The sequence below is a fragment of the Balaenoptera musculus genome, chromosome X (assembly GCF_009873245.2).
Source record: "Balaenoptera musculus isolate JJ_BM4_2016_0621 chromosome X, mBalMus1.pri.v3, whole genome shotgun sequence".
Lineage (NCBI taxonomy): Eukaryota > Metazoa > Chordata > Mammalia > Artiodactyla > Balaenopteridae > Balaenoptera > Balaenoptera musculus.
In genome coordinates this window covers 42,234,154-42,258,787 of record NC_045806.1, presented here as the reverse complement: position 1 = coordinate 42,258,787, position 24,634 = coordinate 42,234,154, and the positions used below count along the sequence as shown (strand labels likewise).

Here is a 24,634-nt window from a genome sequence, read left to right as displayed (position 1 = left end):
AGTAAAGAGTAGGTGAATAGATGATAGAACAATGGATAGATGGACAGATAGTTGGGTGGTGGGGGATCCATATGGGTAGGGGTAGATGGGGTGAATATACAAATGGATGAGTGAATAGGTAGGTGGATTAATGACTAAATGGACAGATGGGTGGGTAGAGGGAAGGACAGAGTAATTGGCTGTGTGAGGGGGAGAATGGATGGATAAGTGGGTGGTGGGTGGGAGGAGGGATGGACAAATGGACAAATCAGGAGTGTGATGAGCAAATGGGGGATTACATGGATGGATAAATCCATTGAAAGGCAAAAATTGGCCCTGCATTACTGCTCCCCCATTTCCACACACCTTTAACTGCTAAAGGTAAGGCATCCTCTGTGTGCCATGCCCCTTTCACATCACTCCATTTACTGCTCCCAACGACACTATCAAGCTGGGCTAACTCTGCATCCGACAAAGAAAAGAACAATGCAAGTCACTTGCTCAAGGACATAAGTCAGTGGCACAGCTGGGGCTTGAACCCACCCGTGCCTGAGGCACTTGGTACCCAGTGCTCTTGCTACCCAGGAGCAGAGCCCTCTAGCGGAGGAGGCATGATTTGAGGCTCCTGGATGTGGACAGATGACGGAGACTGCACCTCAAGAGTGGGGCCTGCCTGGGGGAGAACCTGCTGTGGAGGTGGGACCTGGCTTGTCCCCATCTGTACTCCCCTTACCCACCCCCGCCCCCTGACGTTTCACATCCGCAAACAGGACAGTGCTCCAGTCCCACGGCAGTGATCTTGGTTAGAGCAGAACTCTAACCCCTCTAGCACCACTGGGGAGCAGCTTTGGGGGCCTGGCCTCTAGAGAAACACCCCCCACCAGTTTTCCCGCACCCCCCCTTCTCCAGCCTAGGGGGCAGGGAGGGGACACAGCGCTGCATCATTCCCCGTGGCACTCCCCGCTCTGGGGCCATTAACAGACGCCTCCCCATCGATCGGATCTGCTAAGTGCTGCTGATTCAGACGGGTGGGGGTGGGGGCCCCTGGGGGCAGAGGGGGTAGGATCTGGGCAGGAAGAGGGGGGAGTCCAGGAAGGAGGTGGGGAGAATTGGCAAAGCTCCCTGCCACCCCCATTTTCCAGATGACGCGACTGAGGCCCAACCAGCTTTGTAGGAGGCGGAGTCTCCCCAGGGTCCCTCTCAGGCAGTCCTAGGGGAGGGGGCTCTGGGAGCCACGAGGCCCCTCCCTGCCTCTCTCTCCATCTCCCGGCAAGCTCAGAGGGGCGGGGAGAGAGAGCCAGAGGAGGTGGAGAACTTGGGCAGCTCTGCAGAGTGGGGCAGGAGCTCCGGTGTTTGGTACCCTCAGCCCCACCGCTGTTGCCGCTGCTGCAGCGGGGACACAGGTGAGGACGGCCCTATGGGGAGGGGGAGGGGGCCACCAACAGTGCTGTCCTTGTCCTTCCCTGGTCCAGCCCCCAGGCCCTAGCCCATCCTGGGACAGTCCCCACGCGTCCTACTGGACCTTGTCCTTCCAGAGCCTCCTTCCAGGGACCCAGCCCCCTCCTCCTGCCTGTGCTGCCTTCTCCTCTCCCAGGCCTGGCTGTGGCTGCTTCTCCTCTTCCTCCTCTCGTCCTGCTGCCGCTGCTGCTTCTGCCGCTGCCCAGCACATACCACCAGCCCCTCGGGGTGTGGTTTCCCCAGACCAGCCCCCAACGGTGGGACGCAGCCTGATCCCGGCCTTCCTGGGCTCCTGTAAGGCCCAGGAGCCCCCCTCCCTGCAGACACACCCTTTCAACACCCCACCCTGCTCTCCAACCCATTTTGAGGGGGACCCCATCTTCCTCTTATCTTAGTCTTTTTTGATTCTCTGGGTGCTCTGGGGCTGTGCCCAACTTCCTTCCAGTTGAGTCCCAGCCCTGAGGGGTTCTCCAGGTCCCTTCCCTACCCCCTGAACTCTTGAGAGGGTGGACCAGGCTTTCTCAGCCCCCCTGGATACCCTTCTCTACCAGACACCTCTCAGCCTCTGAAAAATAACCTGGCCCCATATCTAACCCTTTAGATACCCCACCCCCTTCTCCAGCCCCGCTAGGGGGCCGCACCTCTCCTTCCTTCCCCAGAACTCCGGTAGAGTGTGGACACCCCACCCCCAGGCTATTCTTGGCAGCTCTAGGCACTCCCAAGACACCTCTCAGCCTCTTTACAAACTCCTGGCTCTGTAGCCACCCCTTAGATGCACCAAGCCCTTTCCTAGATCGACAAAGGGGCTCCAACCCCCTTATCTTCTCCCCAGAAGTCTTGAGAGTTTGGACAACCCTCCTCACCTCTCTCAGTTCCTTCAGAATCCCCCTCCAGACACTCTCAGCCTCTTGCAAACACCTCTGGTTCCATTTCTACCCCTCCGGATGCCCCGACCCCCTCTCCAACCCCACTAAGCGGTTCCAGTCCCTTCTTCCTTCCCTCAGAACTCTTGAGAGTGTGGACAACTTCCCAGTGTTTCTTGCTTCATCCTAGACACCCCCAGATACCTCTCAGGCAGTGCTGACCCCTCTGGAATCATCTCAGTCTCTCTAAACACTCCCTCAGATCCTTTTTGGCACCTCTAGACGCCCCTCTTCTGCTCCTCTCCATGTCCCCTAGCCCCTTCTCACTCCCTCAAGACATCGCCCTGGTCCCTCTAAGACCCTCTACATGTCCCCCAAGCCCTTGCCCATCTCTCTAGTTCCTCCTCCTGGTTCCTCTTGGCCTCTCTAGACACCCCCAGTTTCCTTGTGCGAGTGGCCCAGGGCCTCTCCAAGCCTCCACCATCCTGGAGACAGCCACATTCTCCTAAAGGCCACCCCCCCCCAAGTCTCCGTGGGCCTGGGGCGCGGCAGGATGGCAGCAGGCGTGGCCACATGGCTGCCTTTTGCACGGGCGGCCGCGGTGGGCTGGCTGCCCCTGGCCCAGCAGCCCCTGCCCCCCGCGCCGGGGGTGAAGGCATCTCGAGGGGATGAGGTTCTGGTGGTGAACGTGAGCGGACGGCGCTTTGAGACCTGGAAGAACACGCTGGACCGCTACCCAGACACTCTGCTGGGCAGTTCTGAAAAGGAATTCTTCTATGACGCCGACTCAGGCGAGTACTTCTTTGATCGCGACCCAGACATGTTCCGGCACGTGCTCAACTTCTACCGCACGGGCCGACTGCACTGCCCACGGCAGGAGTGCATCCAGGCCTTTGACGAAGAGCTGGCTTTCTATGGCCTGGTGCCTGAGCTCGTGGGCGACTGCTGCCTCGAAGAGTACCGGGACCGCAAGAAGGAGAACGCTGAGCGCCTGGCGGAGGACGAGGAGGCCGAGCAGGCCGGGGACGGCCCATCCCTGCCGGCTGGCAGCTCCCTGCGGCAGCGGCTCTGGCGGGCCTTCGAGAACCCACACACGAGCACCGCGGCCCTCGTTTTCTACTACGTTACCGGCTTTTTCATCGCCGTGTCGGTCATCGCCAACGTGGTTGAGACCATTCCGTGCCGCGGCCCTGCACGGCGGCCCCCGAGGGAGCAGCCCTGCGGCGAGCGCTTCCCGCTGGCCTTTTTCTGCATGGACACGGCCTGTGTACTCATATTCACAGGTGAATACCTTCTGCGGCTGTTCGCGGCCCCTAGCCGTTGCCGCTTCCTGCGGAGTGTAATGAGCCTCATCGACGTGGTGGCCATCCTGCCCTACTACATCGGGCTCCTTGTGCCCAAGAACGAGGATGTCTCGGGCGCCTTTGTCACCCTGCGGGTGTTCCGGGTATTCCGTATCTTCAAGTTCTCCAGGCACTCACAGGGCTTGCGGATTCTGGGCTACACACTCAAGAGCTGTGCCTCTGAGCTGGGCTTTCTCCTCTTTTCCCTTACCATGGCCATCATCATCTTCGCCACTGTTATGTTTTATGCCGAGAAGGGCACAAACAAGACCAACTTTACTAGCATCCCCGCGGCCTTCTGGTATACCATTGTCACCATGACCACACTTGGGTGAGTGCAGACCCTGTGTAGGGAGCTGCCCGATCAGTCAATTACACTCACCTTTTCTGTAAAATTAAAAAGGTTAGATAAATGATCTCTCTCTCTCTATTTGAACTTCAATTTGGTCATCTGTAAAAAGTGAGGGAGTTGGATTAATCTCCAAATCCCTCCCAGCTCTGACAATGCCTTAATTTTCAGGTCAGGAGACTTGGGTTCAACGATGGTCTTAGCTGCACTCTTTCTGTTGACCTTGTTTTCTCTGGGCTAGTTTTCCCCTCTGCAAAATGAGAAATGATGATCCCTTCAACATCCAGAGGGGATTCAGTGACATCATGGTTATGAAAGTTATCTGAATGTTTCTGGTGCAGGATAAATAGATATTCGCTTTCTATCACCCCTTTTTCCATCTTGAGGACCCATGTCTCTCAACCCTTTAGATTCATCTGCTGTGTGGGGCACTACCTCTGTGGCTCGGTGATTCCTTGATGTTTCCCCAGAACAAGATATTTTCAGCATCATTTTTTTTTTTTTTACTGCCAGTCCTTGAGAGGAAATGGGATAAATGCATCAAATGAAATCACCAAACTCATGTTTTTCTTAAAGACATTGTCTAGGGCAGATACTGTGGTCCTTTTCTAAATTCCTATCACTGGGATTAGGTATGCAGTTGCTGCTCAGTATCTGTTGAACGGATACATTGGGATTACTCAGTACCTCAGTAGTAGAACAGAAAAATTGATTTGAGGTTTCTAAGAAGTAGAAATTAACTCTGGTTGGAGTTTCAGGATTGTATTGACAAATACTGAGCACTGAGAACAGGTTGGAACTGGGTATTTTGATGTCTTTTTATCCTATTCAGTCCTCACAACAACCCTGGGAGGATGTCTCATAGTTGAGGACACAGTCAGAGATGACACATCACAGAGCCAGAAATGGCCAAGTTGGAGAGACTTTCAAATGAGTCAAAGTAAAGAAATAAGGAAGAGGCATCCTGGGGGAGGGGGTTGGGGGCAAAGGCCTAGAGGCTGAAGACTGCAGAGGCTGCGTTTCTGTGGAGGGGATCTGATTGGTCCTGTGGTTAGAACAAGAGTATGCTGTGTGATTTTGAGCAAATCAGTTATGGAACCTTGCTGAGCTTCACTCCCCCCACCCCCAACCAAACAAGTTGGTAAGATTGGCTCTGCTCCATCTCCATGGGAGGGGGAGTGGTATGGAGAAAGGGAGGGAGGAGTTTCAAGGCTTTCCCCCTATTTTTTAATATGAGGACAGTTTCAAGGCTTCCCCTGGGGGAATAAGACGGGGTGCTACCTAGAGAAGGTAAGACAGACACAAGCAAAACCAACAGAGCACTGCTCCCAGGACTCAGAGCCCCTTAGCTGGCTTGTGGTGGTGGGACTCTCTCTCCGGGAGGCTATATTTACTGCCTGTGACTTCCTCCTTCCCCCCTATGCTTGGTATTAATAGATTTCCAGCTGACTCAGATGCCCGGTGCACGGCTTGGATGGGGGCAGCAGACAGTAGGGGCTGAGGGCCCATTCCTCATTTGACCCCCACTGGTGGCCAGAGAGGTCATTCCCCAATTTTTGCAGAGCAAGAAACTGAGACCAGAGAGTTTGAGTGCCTGGCCAGGGTCGCAGAGTGAGTCAAGTTGGATGGGATGCAGTGGGGGACTGAGGGGTGGGTGGGTATTTTTCTTGACCTTGGCTTACCTCCCCCGGCCCCAGCTACGGAGACATGGTGCCCAGCACCATTGCTGGCAAGATTTTCGGATCCATCTGCTCACTCAGTGGCGTCTTGGTCATTGCTCTGCCTGTGCCAGTCATTGTGTCCAACTTTAGCCGCATCTACCACCAGAACCAGCGTGCTGACAAGCGCCGAGCACAGCAGGTAACTGCACCTTCCATCTGAGTACCTCCTATTCCCCACACCCCAAGCCGGTCTACTCTTATGTTTGCCCACCTGACCTTCTATCTCCTCCTCTCTCTGTAGAAGGTGCGCTTGGCAAGGATCCGGTTGGCAAAGAGTGGTACCACCAACGCCTTCCTGCAGTACAAGCAGAACGGGGGTCTTGAGGTGGATAGGGGCCTGGATTGGGGTGGGAGGTGAGCAGTGATGGGAGGAGGAAGGTGCTGACCTCATCCCTCTGCTCTATCCGCTCCAGGACAGCAGCAGTGGGGAAGAACAGGTGCTGTGTGTCAGGAACCGTTCTGCCTTTGAGCAGCAACATCACCACTTGCTGCATTGTCTAGAGAAGACAACGGTGAGGCCTAATGAGAGGTGGTGTGGCAGAATGAAGGGGGTCCCTTTGCCACCAAGCCAGCTCCCTCCTGGGATGGGAGGCTCACTACTAATTGTGGAAATCACACAGGGCTTCCTGGAAGAGGCCCCAGTAGAGCTGAGCCTTGAAGGGTGGGCAAGGGAAGGGAAGAGAGAGCGACTTACAGAAAGGAAGGAATGGCCTAAGCAAAGGCCTGGGGGTGAGGTCAGCTTCCTTGTGGTGCCCTGTGACCATGCCTCCCTTCTGCCCACAGTGCCATGAGTTCACGGATGAGCTAACCTTCAGTGAGGCCCTGGGCGCTGTCTCGCTGGGTGGCCGCACCAGCCGCAGCACCTCCGTGTCCTCCCAGCCAGTGGGGCCTGGCAGCCTGCTATCCTCTTGCTGCCCCCGCAGAGCCAAGCGCCGTGCCATCCGCCTTGCCAACTCCACTGCCTCGGTCAGCCGTGGCAGCATGCAGGAGCTGGACACGCTGGCAGGGCTGCGGAGGAGCCCTGCCCCTCAGAGGTAAGCACGCTGACCTGCTGTGCAACCCCTCTCCCGGGGAAGCTCAGAGCTTGGACCAAGGGGTCTGAGATTTCATGACTCCAGGCCTCCTAGCAAGTCAAGCTCAAACCCAAACTCCTCCATGCTGGAAGCTTGGGCTTATCTTGTCTGGAACTCCTCATTTTTCATTTGTACTTTCAATAAACATTTATTGAGCATCTACTGTATGCTAGGCACAATTTGGGGCATTTTGGAATTCACTTTAGTTTAGGAGTTTAGTTCAATTTTGGCAGTGAATAGAACAGACAGAAATCCTGAGCTTATGGAACTTCTATTCTAGTGAGATGAGACAGTTAAAAAACAAATACACAGATGATGCAGTGTGTTAAGTGCCAAGGAGAAAAATAAATCAGGGATGGGGGATAGAGAGTGTAGAACAGGGTGTGATGCAGTGTTTTTTTTTTTTTGAACTAAACTGGTAATAAACGGAAAAAGTGATTCAAATGGAAGTTGTTTTTTATTTATTTATTTATTTATTTATTTATTTATGGCTGTGTTAGGTCTTCATTTCTGTGCAAGGGCTTTCTCTAGTTGTGGCAAGCGGGGGCCGCTCCTCATCGCGGTGCGCGGGCCTCTCACTATCGCGGCCTCTCTTGTTGCAGAGCACAGGCTCCAGACGCGCAGGCTCAGCAATTGTGGCTCACGGGCCCAGCCGCTCCGTGGCATGTGGGATCTTCCCAGGCCAGGGTTCGAACCCGTGTCCCCTGCATTGGCAGGCAGACTCTCAACCACTGCGCCACCAGGGAAGCCCGTGTGATGCAGTTTTAACAGTGTGGTCAGGGAAGGTCTTGCTGAGGTGACATCTGAGCTGAGATCTGACGGAGGAGAGGGAATGAGCCATGTGGATACCTAGAGGGAGAGCTTTCCAGGCAGAGCAAACAGCCTGTGCAAAGGCCCTGAGGCAGGAATGGGTCTGCATGTTAGAGACACAGCCAGGAAGCTTCTGTGAGTAGAGTGGAGTGAGTGAGAGGGAGAGTGGTAGGAGGTAAAATCAGAAAGGAACAGGGACCAGATTGTGTAGATCTTACAGTAGACTGTTGTGAGGACTCTGGCACTGCGAGGAGTAACCACAATAGATAACACTTTTATGTGTGTGCTCATTATGTTGCAGACACTACTCTGAGCACTTTGTATCATTTATTATCTTATTTAATCTCCACAACATCTCTGTGAGGTAGAAAACATTGTTATTCCCATGCTACAGATGAGAGAACAGAGGTTTAGCGTGGTTGAAGTGGGATCAGGACTATTTGACTCCAGAGCCCTCACTCTGCACCACCATAATTGAGGGCGCAGGGGAAGCATTTAGCACAGTGCCAGGGACCCAGTAGGCACTCAATAAATGTCATGATTGTCGTGGCAAGTATTAAGATGACTTTTTAAGAACCTTCCATCTTCCCACCCTTATCCACAGCCGCTCAAGCCTCAATGCCAAGCCCCATGACAGCCTTGACTTGAACTGCGACAGCCGGGACTTCGTGGCTGCCATCATCAGTATCCCCACCCCTCCTGCCAACACCCCAGATGAGAGCCAACCTTCCTCCCCTGGCGGTGGTGGCAGTGGGGCCAGCAGCACCCTCAGGAACTCCAGCCTGGGTACCCCTTGCCTCCTTCCCGAGACTGTCAAGATCTCTTCCCTCTGAGGGATGGGCCTGCCCATCCAGAGCGCTCTCCCAATTCTTGGAGGCTCCCTTCCAAAGCCATATTTTGGGGATGCAGAGAAGGGCAGCCTGGAGACCCCTTCTGCCCCCCACTGAGAACTATGCAATGGAGTTCCATGGAATGGCCCACCTGGTGGGGAAATAGCCAGGGAAAGGGAAACTTCCCCTACCCCAGACAGTTTTCCTTGTGGGAGCTGAAGCACTGGACTTCCTCAGGCCCCCAGCCTCCTTGCCCCAGCACACTGGGACTGGCCCCTCTACCCAAGCGGGCCTCCTGCATGCTCCTCCCCTCAGGAGTTCTGGCCCAAGAAGAAGAGGTGAAACTTCCTCTTCTCTCTGGCTGAGCTGTGGACGTTTGGGGGTTCAGAGAAGAGAACCCTCACTTCTGATCTGGCCTCTAGAAGAAGTCCCCACCCTCCACCGGGCCCAACAACTCTCAAATTCCGAAGCTTGGAATGCAACCACAGGCTTCATGGGCTGTGGCCTCAGCAGTGACCTTGGTTCAGGGGTCAGGCTGCCTTTCCCAACACACACAGATAGCACAAACACCACCCCCCTTCCCTGGCTGCTGGAAACGGGTCCCCGCAACCCCGTCCTCCACTGGGCCCCCAGCAAACTCTAGCAATAGCAGCTGCTGCCGTGACATTATGCAAAGCCTCTGCCCAGTTTGCTGCAGTATTTACATCTGCCCTAATCATAGGGGCCACCTCTAACTACTCCTCCTTCTCTCTTCTCTGGCTTGCTTCCTTCCTGGGTTGGGCTGGAGTCTGGACTGGCTGAGATAAAAGCCTGGCAGCTGGCAAGAGCTGGGCTGTGTTTGGAGATCATGGGCTGATTCCATGTTCTTGGGCAGGAGTCCAGAAGTGGCAGGGGCTGAGGCCTGGGTTGTTCCTGAGCTCTGGGAGTTGTAGGAGGCAGGAGGAACTTCTTGATCTCCTCCTCCTCCCCGACAATGCCTGTTCACATATCCCTCTCTCTTCTCCCTCTTCGGTCACCTTCCGGAACTCTCTGTCTGCTCTCAGGCTGAAATCTGGTATCATCTCAGGTTCCCTGTCCCCAGCACTGTCCCTGTGGAGCTGGTGGCTGACAAAGATGTAGTTTCCATCAGTCAATAAAACCTGAGAGGAGAGATGAGGATGAGCACCTCCTGGCTCTGTGGGTTTGGGGCTGGGTTGGGCTGGAGGGGTTGAAAATACTCCAATTTCAATTCCTTTTAACTAGTAGAAGGGCTGCTATGGGAAAAGGTATGGGAGGTCGATGGTTGCTGGTGTGTTGTGGAAGATGGGGATCTAGGAGAAATGAAAGAGGGTGCTCGAAGAGGTGAATCTGCAGCCAGTGAGGTAGGCTAGGAGGTCCTGAAACATGCCCCATGGACATAATCTGCTCTAGCCCCCTCACTCACAGATGGGGAAACTGAGACCCAAAGCAGCACACGCTTGGTTAGAGGAGACTTGAACCCAGGCTTCCTGACAGCAAACAGCTCTGAACTGAACCCTGATGAAAAGCATCTCTCAGTTTGGCGAATTCCCCTTCCTTGTGGATGTCCCCTACCTGTATTCTCTCTTCTGGACTACTGGATATACTAGACTAGTGTAACTGAGCTCTATGGAGCACAGAGAAGACAGACCTTGGATTCAGGTTGACCTGGATTCCAGTCCCTGGGTAAGAGAATCACTTATCTTCTCTTGCCTCAGTTTGCTAATCTGTGAAATAATCATTCATTCATTCACCAAATATTTATTAACTGCATATCATGTGCTAGCCCTAGGGGTACAAAAATGGGCAAAGTAGACATCATCTCTGACCTACAGAGGTGAGCATGGAAGGCAATTAAGCAATTATAATATAGTGTAGTAGAACCAAGATTAGTGGATTACAGAAGCATATAGATGGCAAGAGAACCTAACCTGGCCGAACAATGAGTCAAAGTTAGCCAGGCAAAAGACAAAAGAGTGAAAATGTTTTAGGCAGAGGGAACAGCATGTGAAATGACCTGGAGGTTAGAGCACCAGCTCAGGGCCTTGGGAAACTGAAGTGGTTCCGCACAGCTGATGAGGAGAGTGAGACTGTGATGAGGGTGAGGATGTAGAGGTAGGCCAAATCACAAAAGGCCTTTGAAGCTATGATACACATGTGGACTTCATCCTAAGGATGATGGATGGGGACCTCTGAAGGCTTATAAACAGGAAAGTCATCACGAGTTTTGTGTTTCAGAAGGATTATTCTGGCTGTGGGGAGTGGGTTATAGAGAACCAGTCCTGGAGGGAGGAAGAACAGTGAGGAGGCTTTTGCAGTTGCCGAGTTGGCAGGTGACAGTGGCTTAGACGGGATCGTGGCAGTAAGAGTTGGAAAGTCAAGAGATTTCAGAGATAGGATTGGCAAGATTTAGGATTGACAGGTACGTGGGAGTTGAGGAAGAGGGAGCAGTCAGGGTTGACTCCCAGGTTTCTGCCTTGGGCAAAGGCTGTAGGGGGTGCCATTCATTCACTGTCAAAGGGAACATCAAAGCTGTTGAGCACACAGTGACAGGCACATAGTAAGTACTTGGTGAAGGTTAACTACAATTATTATCATAAGTTCAGTTTTAGGTGTGTAGTGCTGGACAAATATTGAGTAGGGAGTGGGGTACATGTATCAAGTAAGACGGTCCTGAGAAGATTCAATGTGATAATGTGCACAGGCATTTGGCACAGTGTCCTAAACACAATAAGCCCAGTAAACGTGAGTCTTCTCCTCCCATTAAGTCTCATGAGCAGAAAACACCACCATAGTCTGTTTATTACTAACACCCTACAGGGAAGAACTTCAGCTAGGGTTGGCATCTGAAGGGAGAAGGTTAGGTGGCACTCAGAAGAGCTTTCTGATGGCCTGTGTATGGCTTGGCTCCTAAGACTGGCAGGGAGCCCTCACCTCTCACAACAACTTCTTGGTTCATGAGCTCATCTCAACTCCATAACTACTCCCTGAGGTAGGCTGGGCAGGCATTATCCCGTTTTACACATGGGTAACCTCAAATTTGAGACACAGTGACCTCCTCAAGGTCATACAGTTGGTAATGGTCCACCGTGCCTGGGACTGAGGTCTTCCTGACTCCAAAGCCTGGGATTCTTTCCACTGCACTGCAGTGCAGACTAATTTACTGAGCACTTACTAGATGCCAGGCACAGCACCAGACCCTTTGCAAGCATTAACCTCTGATCCTTAAATTGGGATTATCATTGCCATTTTACAGAGAAGTAGAAATTGAGGATGGGGTGGCTGTTAAATGACTTGCCAGAGATCACTCAGGAGGGGCACAGGTAGGATTAGCTTATAGCTCTCCATCCGTTCAGTAGCAGAAATTTTACCAACCTTATTGCGAGACGCTGGTTGCTGACAGAGCTGGTTTATAAACTTTGCTCGATTCAGGTAAACACAGTTGGGGGGAGTTGTTGTGGGGGGGGGGGGAAAAAGGCTGTGCCGCGCCTGCGCGCTAGCCACAGGGGCGGGGAGGTCAACGCGAGGGCACTAGTGCGCCGGTGCCAGAGTGGGCGTGTCTACTTCCCAAACACCCACTGTCCCAATGGTGCACGTCTGTCCCAAGGTTGGCCCGTTCGACTTGAGTGGTGGCATGTCTTAACCAATCACCGCAGAACTCGGCCTGTTGCCAGGGTGAAGCCGTGCCCGCCTCTCTACTGGATGCGGATTTCTGGTGGGTGGAAACGGAAGTGACGCTTCAGGGGCTAGCTAAGCTCTGGGAGTGTTGATATTTTCCAGTCAGTCCGGCTGACTGGGGCCAAGTTGGAAGCCCGGAAGGGAGGCGATTTAAAAACTGTCGTGCGCGGGGCAGGCCACGCTGTCCTGTTGCAGTGCCCTCGCCTGCGAGTCAGAGCTTCGGGGAGACAACAGCACAACGGGACCGAGACGAAAGGCAAGGAACAAGGGTGCCGACTTTGACTGAAATCTGAGACAGAGGGCAGGGGAGGGCGATCGTTCGCTTCTGATTGGCTCGTGGGCATCATCGAGGACCCACGCAACCGCTTCGATTGGTTGGTGCCCTCAATTGTTGTGGCGGCGGTGAAGATTTTGCCCACGTACTTCCGAGCGAGAGGCGGGGCTGTGCCCCGGCGCGCCTGCGCAACGCCCCGGGCCCCACCCGGTAGTTCAAGAACCTGCGAGGGGGCGGGGCGAAGAGGTGCTTGTTTTGGTTCTGTTTCCTTTGAAGCCGAAGGCCGGAACGAGCGTAGCAATAAACTTGCTGGACTTGGAGAGAAGGCTACGACAAGCTCGCCGCGGTGCCTTCATCTTGGACTTCACATCCAGGTTCACCGGCCGCGTGACCCGCGCGCCGCCGACGGTTCGAGAACCGGTGCCTCGATCTCTTTATCCGGGTCCCGGCGATCCCGTCGTGCTTCGCGCACCACTGTAGCCCCCCTTATCCGGGTCCTCTCCCGGCGTGCCCCGCGCCGAGTTTGGTGGGGGGTACTCGGCGGTGCCGCCATGACTATTCTCCCCAAAAAGAAACCGCCGCCTCCCGACGCCGACCCCACCAACGAGCCGCCGCCGCCCGGGCCGCTGCCCCCGGCGCCTCGCCGCGGCGGGGGTGTAGGCGTGGGCGGCGGCGGCACGGGTGTGGGCGGCGGCGATCGCGACCGTGACTCGGGCGTCGTTGGCGCCCGTCCTCGAGCCTCGCCACCGCCTCAGGGCCCGCTCCCGGGGCCACCGGGTGCCCTCCATCGCTGGGCGCTGGCCGTGCCGCCTGGCGCCGTGGCAGGCCCCCGGCCACAGCAGGCCTCTCCTCCTCCTTGCGGGGGCCCCGGCGGTCCCGGCGGCGGTCCCGGTGACGCGTTGGGTGCCACGGCAACGGGCGTGGGCGTGGGCGCGGCGGGCGTGGTGGTGGGCGTGGGCAGTGCCGTGGGCGTGGGCGGCTGCTGCTCTGGGCCGGGTCACAGCAAGCGGCGGCGTCAAGCCCCTGGGGTTGGCGCGGTTGGCGGGGCAAGTCCTGAGCGTGAGGAAGTCGGCGCAGGTTACAACAGTGAGGATGAGTATGAAGCGGCTGCAGCGCGCATCGAGGCCATGGACCCCGCCACCGTCGAGCAGGTATGGGGGGGGGGGGGTGACGGGTGACTGGGTGTGGTGGACGGGATGCCCAGACTGGGTAGGGACCCAAGGAAGGCTATTTGAGATCGCTCCAAGGGGCCTTTGTCTTCTCTCTGAGCCTGGCACTTTTTTCTCTGGTAGTGGGGGTGTGAGAGATCCTCTTTCCCCCGCCAAGGACTTGGGGTTAGAGGCCCCAGATAAGATGGAGGACTTAAAAGCGGGGTCTGTGGTGTCTTCTAGCGCCCGTAGTTGTCATTCTGGGCCCAGGGACCTCATCGTGTAGGGCCAATAGGTAGGGACTCCCCAGGAGAGACAGGCAAGATGGAATGCCTCCTGAGAGGGGAGTCTCATGACTCTCCAAAGGACCTTGGTCTGTGTTCAGTGACTTGAGATTTCTTTTTCTCTGGGATAAGAGTCTAAGACTTCTTCTCCAGGGAATACAAGTAAGGTGGAGATCTCAGAGATATGAGTGTCCCCAAGATACCAAAACCGTTTCAGGGGTCTGAGACACTCTATATAGGACAACCCCCTTCTTTTTCTCAGGGGGATACAGCACAGGACCATGCAGCAGTGGGGTCTGAGACTCCCTCTTCTGGAAGTCAAGGGCCTGACACACATACATACCCCCCTAAGATCCCCTTCCCTATGGGAACAAGGGTCAAAACCAACACCCTGGGACCAGAAAGTCTCCTAGGGTACATGAGATTCATCCCCTTCTAAGTGACAAGGGTCTGTGCTTTTTCTAAGAGGTCTGAGACCTCTTTGGAGGCAAGAGTCTGAATTTCTCTCTAGGAGCTTAAGCTTTTTTTAAGGTCTAGACACTCCCGCCCCCCAGCACCAGGCCTGAACCTTTCTTCAAGAAAATGGGACTCACTGTTTCGGATACTGGAACCTAGGATTCCCCCTGCTTATGGACTGGGGCTTTCAGAGACTGGGTCTGAAGCCTCTTCAGGAAACTGATACCCCTCCACAGAGGTCTTTAGGGGACTTTTCTCCTCAGGGAGTGGTCTGAGTATTCTCTTTGGCCATCTGAGACTCACTGTGCCGAGGACTCTTGAGCTTTCCCTCAAGGACAAGAGATGCATACATACCTCAGTGACCAGTGTGTCTCTAGAGGTGAGGTCCAAGCTTCCCCCTCAAGCAACTTAAAGGTACTTCTCAGGAACAGGAGGTCTCCCCTGCAGATTTGAGCCCTGAGACCCTTCCCTTGGGGCATGGGTAGAGTCCCTGGGGAATAGGGTTCCGCATCTCCCCTCATGAGTTTGAACTTTCTCTCAGCATACGTGTACCCCAGTCTTAGAGGCCTTTTGGGGGCATAAGATTTCATGCCTTGGGGACTTGAGCCTAAGCCCCCCTTCCACTTTGAACTAAGTCCTGCGGGCTGCTCATTACTCTTGGGGACATGGGTAAGGTGGGATTCTGGGGGAAAGAGTCTGAGCCTCCTCGCAGGGGCCTGAGCTTCCCCTCTGGGACAAGAGATCCTTCACCTTAGGGAGGGGCTTGAGCTCCCCCCTTGGGTATGAGCCTCCTCCTCCCCTCCCTTCCCCCCCAACCAGGCAATCCTTTCTCACCAGGGAGAGGGATGGGAAGTCCTCCCCAATGTGGCCTGAGGCCTCCCCCATTGGACAGAAGGACCTGGATGCTTTTCACAGTCATAAGAACTCCCTACCTGAGCCTGCTCAGGCTAGGAAGTTCTCCTTACTTTCTGTGAGAAAGTTGTCAGGTACTGGGGATGTGAGGACTGAGGCCTACCCTCAAGAACTAGGAGATGTGTTGAGTCTCTCCCTGACCCAGCTATGCTTCTAATTTCCTGGATCAGGGAAATATTCTGAGCTTTCTGAATTGGTTTCAATAAGCTTTTTTCTTCCCAGAGACAGGGAAGGGGTTTGGGACATCCCCACTGCAGGAAATTCTCTACCCACATTCCTCTCCCTCTTGGTTCAGGTAAATCTTTCTGTACTTCATGGGGGCCAGGGCCTGGTTTTGAGCCCCCGTCCTTGTTCCCTTTCCATGCATTACTACTTCTCCAGGCAGGATAAATCATCTGCCAGGGTGAGGACCAGGAGTTGTTTCTTCTCCCTGGTTGCAGTAAAGTGTGCCTTTCCTTCTCCAGAGAAATGAGGAGTCCCAGGAACAGAGAGAAAGTCATGTGCTGCCATGGTGACTAGAAAGACACCTCCTTACATCCCCTTTGCATCTCCTGGGCTAGGGGTCCCTCCCTTGTAATTGTTCCCATAAGAACATGGAAGTAAAGCTCTGTGGTTGCATGATACTTTCCCTTCCCAATGACGGAGGAGAGGCTTCCTGTCCTCCCACTTCTTGGGACAAAGGGAGGAAGAAGATGCTTCTTTTTGCTTCACCTGGTTGAACTTGGGGATGAAAAGAGGGGAGATTCTTCCTGCTGCCCTAGGCTTGGTCCTGAACCGTCACTGAGGGCATTTGTAACCCAGAGGCCAGTTAGATCCTTGGGAAAGAGGGGAGTTGTTGAGAGGGAGCCCAGATGGTGAATCCGGTCCTTGTGACTACTCAGACTTCTTGTCTGTCCTGATGCTGTTACTGTATCTACTGCTTTTAGGAGCCCTTTTGACACCCTGGGGGTCCCAGTGCTAGGAAGGTGGTGTCGTCAGGGGTTTCCTTTCCCAGGTATGGCTGCCTTGCCGAGAGTCTCCCCTATGAAAAGAATGGCTTGAGAGCGTCCTGAGCTTGAGGACCTCACAGGGCATTTTGTGAAGGGGGCCTGTGTGCTGAAGTGGTGGGAGAAGGTGGACCTGGCACTGAAGCCAGGATGCCTGGGTTCCCACCCTGGCTCTGATGGGGCTTTTCTGGATGAACCAGAATAGTTCTGCCTGTGCTCTCTGGGCCACAGTTTTCTCTTTGGTCAGGTAAGGAGCTGGTTAGGTATTGTTTAGCTTTGGGATTTTAGGGAGCTCACACCAAAGCCCTTTGGGCCTGGAGGTGACAGGGAACGGTAGGTGTCTTTCGAGGCAGAACTGGGTTCCTCTCCTCTCTCCCCTGCCCCTGTGTTCCCTCTCAACCATCCAAGCTTGGTGGTCAGGACAAGTGGCCTGGTCAGTGTGAGGCTCAGGGTTGGCAGACAGTGATTTTTGTGGCCAGCTCTGCTGTGGTGAATAAACTCGGGGGTTGCCTGTTGGGAGACCTCTTGGATGGTTTGGAGGTAGGGTTGTGTGTAGAAAAAGTTTAAGCTTTGGAGCTGGCAGGCCTGAGTTCAAATCCCAGGATCTCCTGCTTAGCTGCCAAAAGTCCACCCATGCCCAAGTGAGTGTCTGAATACCTGACATGGCCCACCTTGGACCTTGGCTGATTCTGCTCTTGAAGTTTCCCCAGGATCATCTGGGTTCTTCCTAGGAGCCTTTGCAACAACTGATCTTTGTTGGCAAAGACCCTTCATTTGGCTTCTAGGAACCTGCTGATTCCTCTGGTGAGGAGGCAGAGTGGTATAGCAGGAAGTGGTCTCTGCCTGGGTGGTCTGGGTGGTCTGGGTTTGAGTCCTGTATCTTCTGGCAGTTCCTTTTTCTGGGCCTCAGTTTCTCCATCCGTAAAATGGGTAGTGGTGAGGAGGGAGGTTGTACTCATTGCTCTGAAGCTACTTGTAATCTCTTTAATTCTCTGCTCCCTACTCCCCCCATTCATTGTGAAAGTTTTGAGCGGGGCCCCTTAGCTTTTGGGAGTATGCTATGAAGTTTCAAGCAGTTACCAGCTTCCCTCTCCCCAGCCAGTGCTGTAGGCCTTTGTGTGTGTGTTTTTTGTTTTCTTTTGTTGTTGTTGTTTTTACTTTTTGGCTTCACCGCTCGGGATATGGGATCTTAGTTCCCTGACCAGGGGTTGAACCTGCACCCCCTGCAGTGTAAGCGTGGAGTCTTAACCACTGGACCGCCAGGGAAGTCCCTGTGTGTGTGTGTTTTTTTTTTTTAATTTTATTTATTTATTTATTTATTTTTGGCTGCGTTGGGTCTTTGTTGCTGCGTGCGGGCTTTCTCTAGTTGCAGTGAGCGGGGGTACTCTTCGTTGCAGTGCACGGGCTTCTCATTGCAGTGGCTTCTCTTGTTGCGGAGCACGGGCTCTAGGCATGCAGGCTTCAGTAGTTGTGGCACGCAGGCTCAGCAGTTGTGGCTTGCGGGCTCTAGAGCGCAGGCTCAGTAGTTGTGGCGCATGGGCTTAGTTGCTCCGCGGCATGTGGGATCTTCCCGGACCAGGGCTCGAACCCGTGTCCCCTGCGTTGGCAGGCAGATTCTTCACCACTGCGCCACCAGGGAAGCTCCCTGTGTGTGTGTTTTTAACAGCTTTCTTGAGATATAATTCACACATCATGCAGTTCACCAGTTCAAAGTGTACAATTCAGTGACTTTTAGTGTATTCACAGAGTTGTACATCCATCACCACAATCAGTCAATTTTAGAACATTTTTTTCACCTCAGAAAGAAACCCTGCATCATCATCATCCCCCATCCCCTCATCCCCTCTCGGCCTCTGACAACCACTAATCTACTTTTTTTTTTTTAAGGAATTCCTTTATTTTTTATTTTATTTATTTATTTATTTTTGGCTGTGTTGGGTCTTCGTTTCTGTGCAAGGGCTTTCTCTAGTTGTGGCAAGCGGGGGCCACCCTTCATTGCGGTGCGCAGGCCTCTCACTATCGTGGCCTCTCTTGTTGCGGAGCACAAGCTCCAGATGCGCAGGCTCAGTAGTTGTGGCTCACGGGCCTAGTTGCTCTGTGGCATGTGAGATCTTCCCAGACCAGGGCTCGAACCTGTGTCCCCTGCATTAGCAGGCAGATTCTCAACCACTGCACCACCAGGGAAGCCCTAATCTACTTTTTGTCTTGATTGATTTGTCTTTTCTGGATATTTCATATAAATGGAATCATACAACATGCAGTCCTTTGTGACTTCGTTCTTTCAGTTAGCATAATGTTTTCAAGCTTCATCCATGTTGTAGCATGCATCAGGACTTTTCTTTTTGTTGCAGAATAATAGAATCTTCGTTTTTTATTCTTTCTTTTTGTTGCAGAATAATAGAATCTTCGTTTTTTAATCCCCCCCACCCCCCACCCCAGTGGCCTGGCAGTAGGTTTGGAGCCTTTTGCTCTTTTCCGATTCCTCTGCCCTGGAGAGCTTGTGTTAGTCCTTAGCAGTGTGTCTGTCTGTTTCTCATTGGATGGGTTGCCTATGTTTAGCCCGTGGAGCAGAGCCAGTGTTCCTGGGTATTTTGGGGGAGAGAGGGGTGGTCTTGGCACCAGGCTTGCTGGGACAGAGCTGTGTAGCCCAGAATACTAAAAACCTCTTGGCCGTGGGTTCTGGGAAGACATCTGTCCATGAGCTGCCACTGCTGCTGCCATCTCCCCCTGCCTCCTCCCCGTTTCAGTGGCAACTCATTCATCAATAGACAGAGTCAGCAGCTTCCCAGGCTGGGAGGGGGGATTCCAGGCCCCTGCAGCCTTAATTCTAACCCTTTTCCCTGGGGGGATGCAAACAGGGTGGATCCTGTGGGATGTGAGCATTGCCACGTTGCCTCACAGCTCACACAAGGGAGTGCTACAAGGAGTTTGTATTTGTTTCCTGTGGTTGCTGTGACAAATTACCACAAACTGGGTGGTTTAAAACAACAGAAATTTATTCTCTCACAGCTCTGGAGGCCAGAAGTCCGAAATCAGTTTCACTGGGCCCAAATCACGGTGTTGGCAGGGCCACACTCACTCCACAGGCTCTATGGGAGAATCCAGTCCTCTTCCAGCTTCTGGTGGCTGCTCCCATTCCTTGGTTTTTGACCACATCACTCTGATCTCTGCCTGCTTCTCCTCTGTGTATGGGTGGTCTCCTCTTCTGTCTGTATTAGGTCTTCCTCTGCTGTTCTAAGGACACTCGTGATTGCATTTAGGTCCTACCCTGATACTCCAAGATAATCTCCCCATCGCAAGATTCTTAACCACATTTGCAAAGATCCTCTTCCTGTAACATTTACAGGTTCCAGGGATTAGGGCCTGATGTCTTTGGGTGGTCATTATTCAGCCTACTACAGGGGTGTTCTTGTTTCCCTTCCAGGGCAAGGAAGGGAGCTCATTAAGTGCTCTCATACTGGGCGAAGTCCTATAATATTTGAGTCTTCCCAGTATCCCTATTATTGGGAGGCTTGTTATCCCATTTCACAGATTGGAAAACTGTGGCTCAGAGCAGTTCATCACATGGCTAATAATTAGTGGAGTTGGATTGAAACCTAAGTCAGTTGGGTCCCACAGCCTGCTTCAACTTCTGTTGTGCCTTTGGACCAGTAGGTTGCAGTCTTGCACCTTGGATCCCCTGATGTCAGAGAGCTTTGCCCAGCCCCTTTGTGGAGGCTCAGAGATGTGGAGGGAGTCACCCACAGGTTCAGCAGTGGGCTTGGAAGATTCAGGGTCTGGACTTTTTGTATTTTTATTTTATTTTATTTATTTTTTTTTATTTAATTTTTTGACTGTGCTGCATGGCATGTGGGATCTTACTTCCCCAACCAGGGATCGAACCCTGCAGTGGAAGCACAGAATCTTAATCACTGGACCGCCAGGGAAGTCCCAGGGTCTGGATTTGACTTTCTTAGGCCTGGACATTGATGTAGCTTATGGCTGGGCCAGCTCCCACCTTTCACTCCCGCCATCCCTTCCTTCCTGGGCCATTTTCCTAAACGACTCTCAAGTTGGCGCCTTCCTTGGAGGCTCCTGTCCAGCTGGGGAGAGGAAAAGACTGTGCTCTGAGCTCTTGGGACTCTAAGCTCTTTTTGGAGCCCAGGACCATGACCTCCCTGTTTTCTTCCCGCAGAGGGAGAGAGAGAAGGGGTTTCAGCCAGAGCCTGCTTTAAAGGCTGCTGGTGCCAAAGGCAGTGGGTGGCTAGTGGTCTGGCCTCCAGATCCAGGCCCAAATGCCAGTCTGGCTGCCCCAGTACCAAAGCCTTGCTTGTGCAAGGGGAATGCTCAGGCGTTCTTAATCTTTAAGGACAAATCAGGATTTTCCCAAATGGGCTGCCAGGTACATCTCCATGCTGTGACTCATGAGGCTTCTCTTGTGGCCTTTACACTAGGCTTTGCTGGTGCCCAAACCCCAGTTCCTTTCTGCCTTTGTAAAATGAAGATAATGCTTCCTGCCACCTGAGCTGTGGTAAGGACAGTTAAATGAGGTCACCTTTTGCATCTGGCACCTGGCATGGGCAGGCATTCGGCTAATATGAATTCATCTTTTTTCTTGGCCTTGCCCTGCTTACTTGCCTAGTCCTATCCAGGACTTTAGCTCTGCTGAACTCATTGCTGGGCCTCTGGCATCCCTGGAGTGACAGAAGTGATCTCTTATCCAATTAACAAGCGTTTCTGGAGGTCTTGGTGTTTTACTCCTTTACTCAGGTGGCACCTCCTCTCAAGTGCCAGCCTTAATGACTGGCCAGGTCCCTTCCTCTGTTTCACAGCACCCCTGTGTTCACCTCTTTCAAAGCCTTTGCTCACACTTCAGTGTGGACATTGCCTGTTTCCCCACCCCTCTAGCAGTTTATGAATTTATCGAGGTTGAGACCAAATTTGATTCATTTTTCTGTCCTCATTGCCAGCCCAGGGTCTGACTTAGTAGCTGCCTGGTGAACCTTTGTTGGATGAATAAGTAGGAGCCACTCTCGTCCTCTTTGATCCCCTGTCCCCTCTCGATCTCTTTTCCCCCCATACTTGAGGGCAGGAGGTTGCTGTGTGCCCTGCTTTTTTAGAACTACTTCTGTCCAGTCTGGGGTTGTAGTCATAGTTGCAGCTTCCCTGCTGAAGACCCCTGGCTAGGGCAGGCGCCATGGTGCTGGGAGATGGCTGACCCTGCAGGTCAGGGATAGGGGAACTGGCTGGAGTAGGCCAGTCCAGTGTGACAGCCTCAGGGCAGGAGGGACACCTGGACTGCTGGAATGTTGTACACAAACAAGAGTTTGTGCTGTGGAAGCCCATTAAGAGCTTCCAGGTGCCTTTGTCATCTCTGGAAAGCCAGCCACACCTTCCTGGTGTGTGGGCCCTGATGGTGGGGCTACTGGCTGTTCCCTTGTCACCCTCTCTTCATCCCCTGCTGTGTAGCCACTCACCTGGGACTTTCTGAGGGCCTCTCAGTTGTACGTCATCTCTGTCTGTGCTAGTCTTGCCCCTTCTTTTGTTACTGATGACCACCTCACCAGTGCATGGTTTGTTGTTTAGAAAGCCTTTTCAAGTCCTGAAGCTCCTCTGAACCTCTTGACAGCTGTCGGGCAGATCACATATCCCCCGTTTGATAGGCTGAGGCTTGGAGAGTTCAGGTAGCTTACCTGAACTCATGCAACAAGTGAGTGACAGAGCTGGGGTTGGAACCCAGAGCTTTTTAGCCTCTAAACCTTGTGCTTCCTACTTTGCCAGGAATTCCTCTCACCTGAGCTGGCTAAAAATGGCCTGCAGAGAGGTGACCTTCTCTGTCTGATTGGCATTAGCCCAGATCCTGTAAATCCCTAGGCTGGGTCGTGTCCCCAAGGAGCAGCCTTGGGATTTCTGGTCCCTAGGCCTGATGCGGGCTCAGGCTGGCTTCTTCTGGTGGCCAGCAGATGGCGCGAGGAGGCTGGGAAAGATCTCCTGCTTCTGGTTTGTTTTGTTTTGAGATGGAAAACATGTTTTAAGTGACACTTGGACATTATTTTTTAATAGATTTATTTTTTAGAGCAGTTTTAGGTTCACAGCAAAATTGAGCAGGGGGTACAGGGAGTTCCCATACACCCCTTGCCCCCCCACACATTCAGAGCCTCCCCCATAATCAGTGTCCCCCACCAAAGTGGTACATTTGTTACAATCATTGGACCTACATGGACACATCATAATCACCCAAAGCCCATAGTTTACATTAGGGTTTGCTCTTAGTGTTGTACACTCTATGGGTTTGGATAAATGTATAATGATGTAACCACCGTTACAGTATGTAGCATAGTTTCACTGCCCTAAACATCCTATATGTTCCGCCTGTTCATCTCTCCTTTATTTATTTATTTATTTATTTATTTATTCATTTATTCATTCATTCATTCGTATTTGGCCATGCCAGGCGGTATGCGGGATCTTAGTTCCCTGACCAGGGATTGAACCCATGCCCCCTGCAGTGGAAGCGTGGAGTCTCAACTGCTGGATCACCAGGGAAGTCCCTCTCCATTATTTTTTTTAAAAACATCTGAAAATACACACTTGCACAGATTCACTTAACCCCACACCTTTAGGGCCAGCTGTACTTTGGAATTCAGAAAAATTTCAGAACTTAGGAAAGTCACCTGGTATGTGTACTGTGTATTATGTAACACCTCCCGTGGGGTCTATAGCTGCACCTCATAGTCAAACACCTGAATGTTTCTGCATAGAAATGTTTGAATATTCGCCTCTAAGTGGAATAAATGAGTTCTTGTCAACTCAGGTCGGATTGTGATGCTAAATGAGTTAGATAAAGACTTGGTTTTAAAAGCTTTTAGAAGTTTGGAATTTTGGGTAAGGTGTTGTATACCTCTTATAAAGGAGGTGGTGAAGTAAAATCACCTGTAATACCAACATTTAGGGATAATATTTTGTTGTGTAAAGTCTTCCCAACTTTGTGTGCATGTGTGTTTGTATACATATGCATATATATATGTTAAATGTGTTCTATCACAAGTGAGGTCATACTTTGCATATGTTTTGCCTTATACAGTATATCTTGGAATTCCCTAGCTGTATGTGGAGCTCAGGAACTGGACTCCCGCCAGTCACTCCCTCCTAAACATCTCCCCTACCCTAAGTGACTAGAGGGTCCCCAGGTGAAACTCCTTGAGGTAGAGCCAGGTTCTCCCCCCAGGCACTTGCTGGGTCTGGGCCTCTGGCTGCCTAGGGGAAGGCCCAGCACTGGATTCCCAGCGTGGTCAGCAGTGGTCAGAATACAGATGGGGCTTCTGCTCTCAGGACAGCTGAGACCCCTCTGGGAGCAAGTCTTCTGCTCACACAGTGACTGATTCCCTGAAAGAAAGGGTCTCCTCCTGCTTCACATGCACATGCACAGAGTTGTCAAGCAGGGCAGAGAACTGGACCCTGCCCATTGTCCTCTCAGCCAATCATCTGGGCCCCTTGCGAGCTCAGGGGCAGGGCCCTGGGGCGAGGGTACAGGCCTTTCCTGTTGCTGACCCCCACCTCTTCCCTCCAGCAGGAGCACTGGTTTGAAAAGGCCCTGCGAGACAAGAAGGGCTTCATCATCAAGCAGATGAAGGAGGACGGCGCCTGTCTCTTCCGGGCTGTAGGTGAGTCTCTGCCTCAGCCTTCAAGGGCCTAGGGCTGCCCCTGAGCTGTGTCCCAGTTGTCAGGAGTAACCCGTGTGACAGGGTTGGGGGCAGAGTTAGCTGGTCTTTTAGGGACTCCAGGCCCCAGCCTCAAGTTAGTGTCTGGCCTCTAGCCCTCAGTCATGAGGCAGTATGGTGGTATGAGAGTAATAACAGCAATAATAGTGATAAAGAAAATAACATTACTTAGGGACAGATTGCTCTGTCAGACACTACAGGAAACCCTTTTAATTCTCCTCCAAGCTAGGTAAGTGTAGGACTATTGCTTCCAGTTGTTAGATGAGAAAAGTATCTCAGAAATAGGGAATGACTTACCTAGGGTCAGAGAGTACATAGAACAGTCGGGAGTCGGAGTCTGGGGTAGGTTAGTCTGAGGCCTCTTAACTGCAGCACACAGCTGTCACCCTGGAATCATAGAACTTTTTTTAAACTTACACGAAAGAAGAATAGTGAACCCTCATGTACCCATCATTCATCTTCAAAATAATCGTTAACATATTGCCAGCCTTGTTTCATCACTACCCCACCCACTCTTTTTTACTCTTCTGAAACGAGTATTTTTAAAGCAAAACCCCATCATGGATCATCTCATTCGTAAATATTTCTGTATGTTTCTCTGACAGATAAGGGCCCTCTTTTTCTCTTTCAGCATAACAAAAATGCCATTATCATACGTAACAAAATAATTCCTTAATACCATCTACTATCCAGTCTGAGCTAGATCTTTGAAGCTTCTCTGGCTCTGAATCTCTGACTCAACGAGCAATTGTGAGGCCCTGTGCTGGTGTCCA

The 24,634-nt window shown here is 52.6% G+C and overlaps 2 protein-coding genes across 4 annotated transcripts in view; both read left to right on the top strand.

Moving 5' to 3' along the window:
- The first annotated feature begins 1,271 nt into the window (after positions 1 to 1,271).
- KCND1 (potassium voltage-gated channel subfamily D member 1) lies at positions 1,272 to 9,493 on the top strand. The gene is made up of 7 exons (XM_036839150.1): positions 1,272 to 1,382; positions 2,731 to 3,974; positions 5,690 to 5,852; positions 5,955 to 6,038; positions 6,127 to 6,225; positions 6,497 to 6,747; positions 8,201 to 9,493. Exons 2-7 carry the CDS (start codon positions 2,854 to 2,856, stop codon positions 8,427 to 8,429), a joined length of 1,947 nt encoding a protein of 648 aa, XP_036695045.1. The 5' UTR covers positions 1,272 to 1,382; positions 2,731 to 2,853; the 3' UTR covers positions 8,430 to 9,493.
- Positions 9,494 to 11,847: 2,354 nt separating this feature from the next.
- The window catches only part of OTUD5 (OTU deubiquitinase 5), a 28,859-nt gene continuing 16,072 nt past the window's right edge, over positions 11,848 to 24,634 (top strand). Inside the window, exons 1-2 of one of the 3 annotated variants that reach the window (XM_036839969.1) lie at positions 11,848 to 13,526; positions 23,714 to 23,804. In XM_036839969.1, coding sequence (XP_036695864.1) covers positions 12,927 to 13,526; positions 23,714 to 23,804 — 691 coding nt within the window. In that variant the 5' untranslated portion in view covers positions 11,848 to 12,926. Of the gene's footprint in view, positions 13,527 to 23,710; positions 23,805 to 24,634 lie in introns of all 3 variants that reach the window. The other 2 variants (XM_036839967.1, XM_036839968.1) reach the window with 2 other exon arrangements.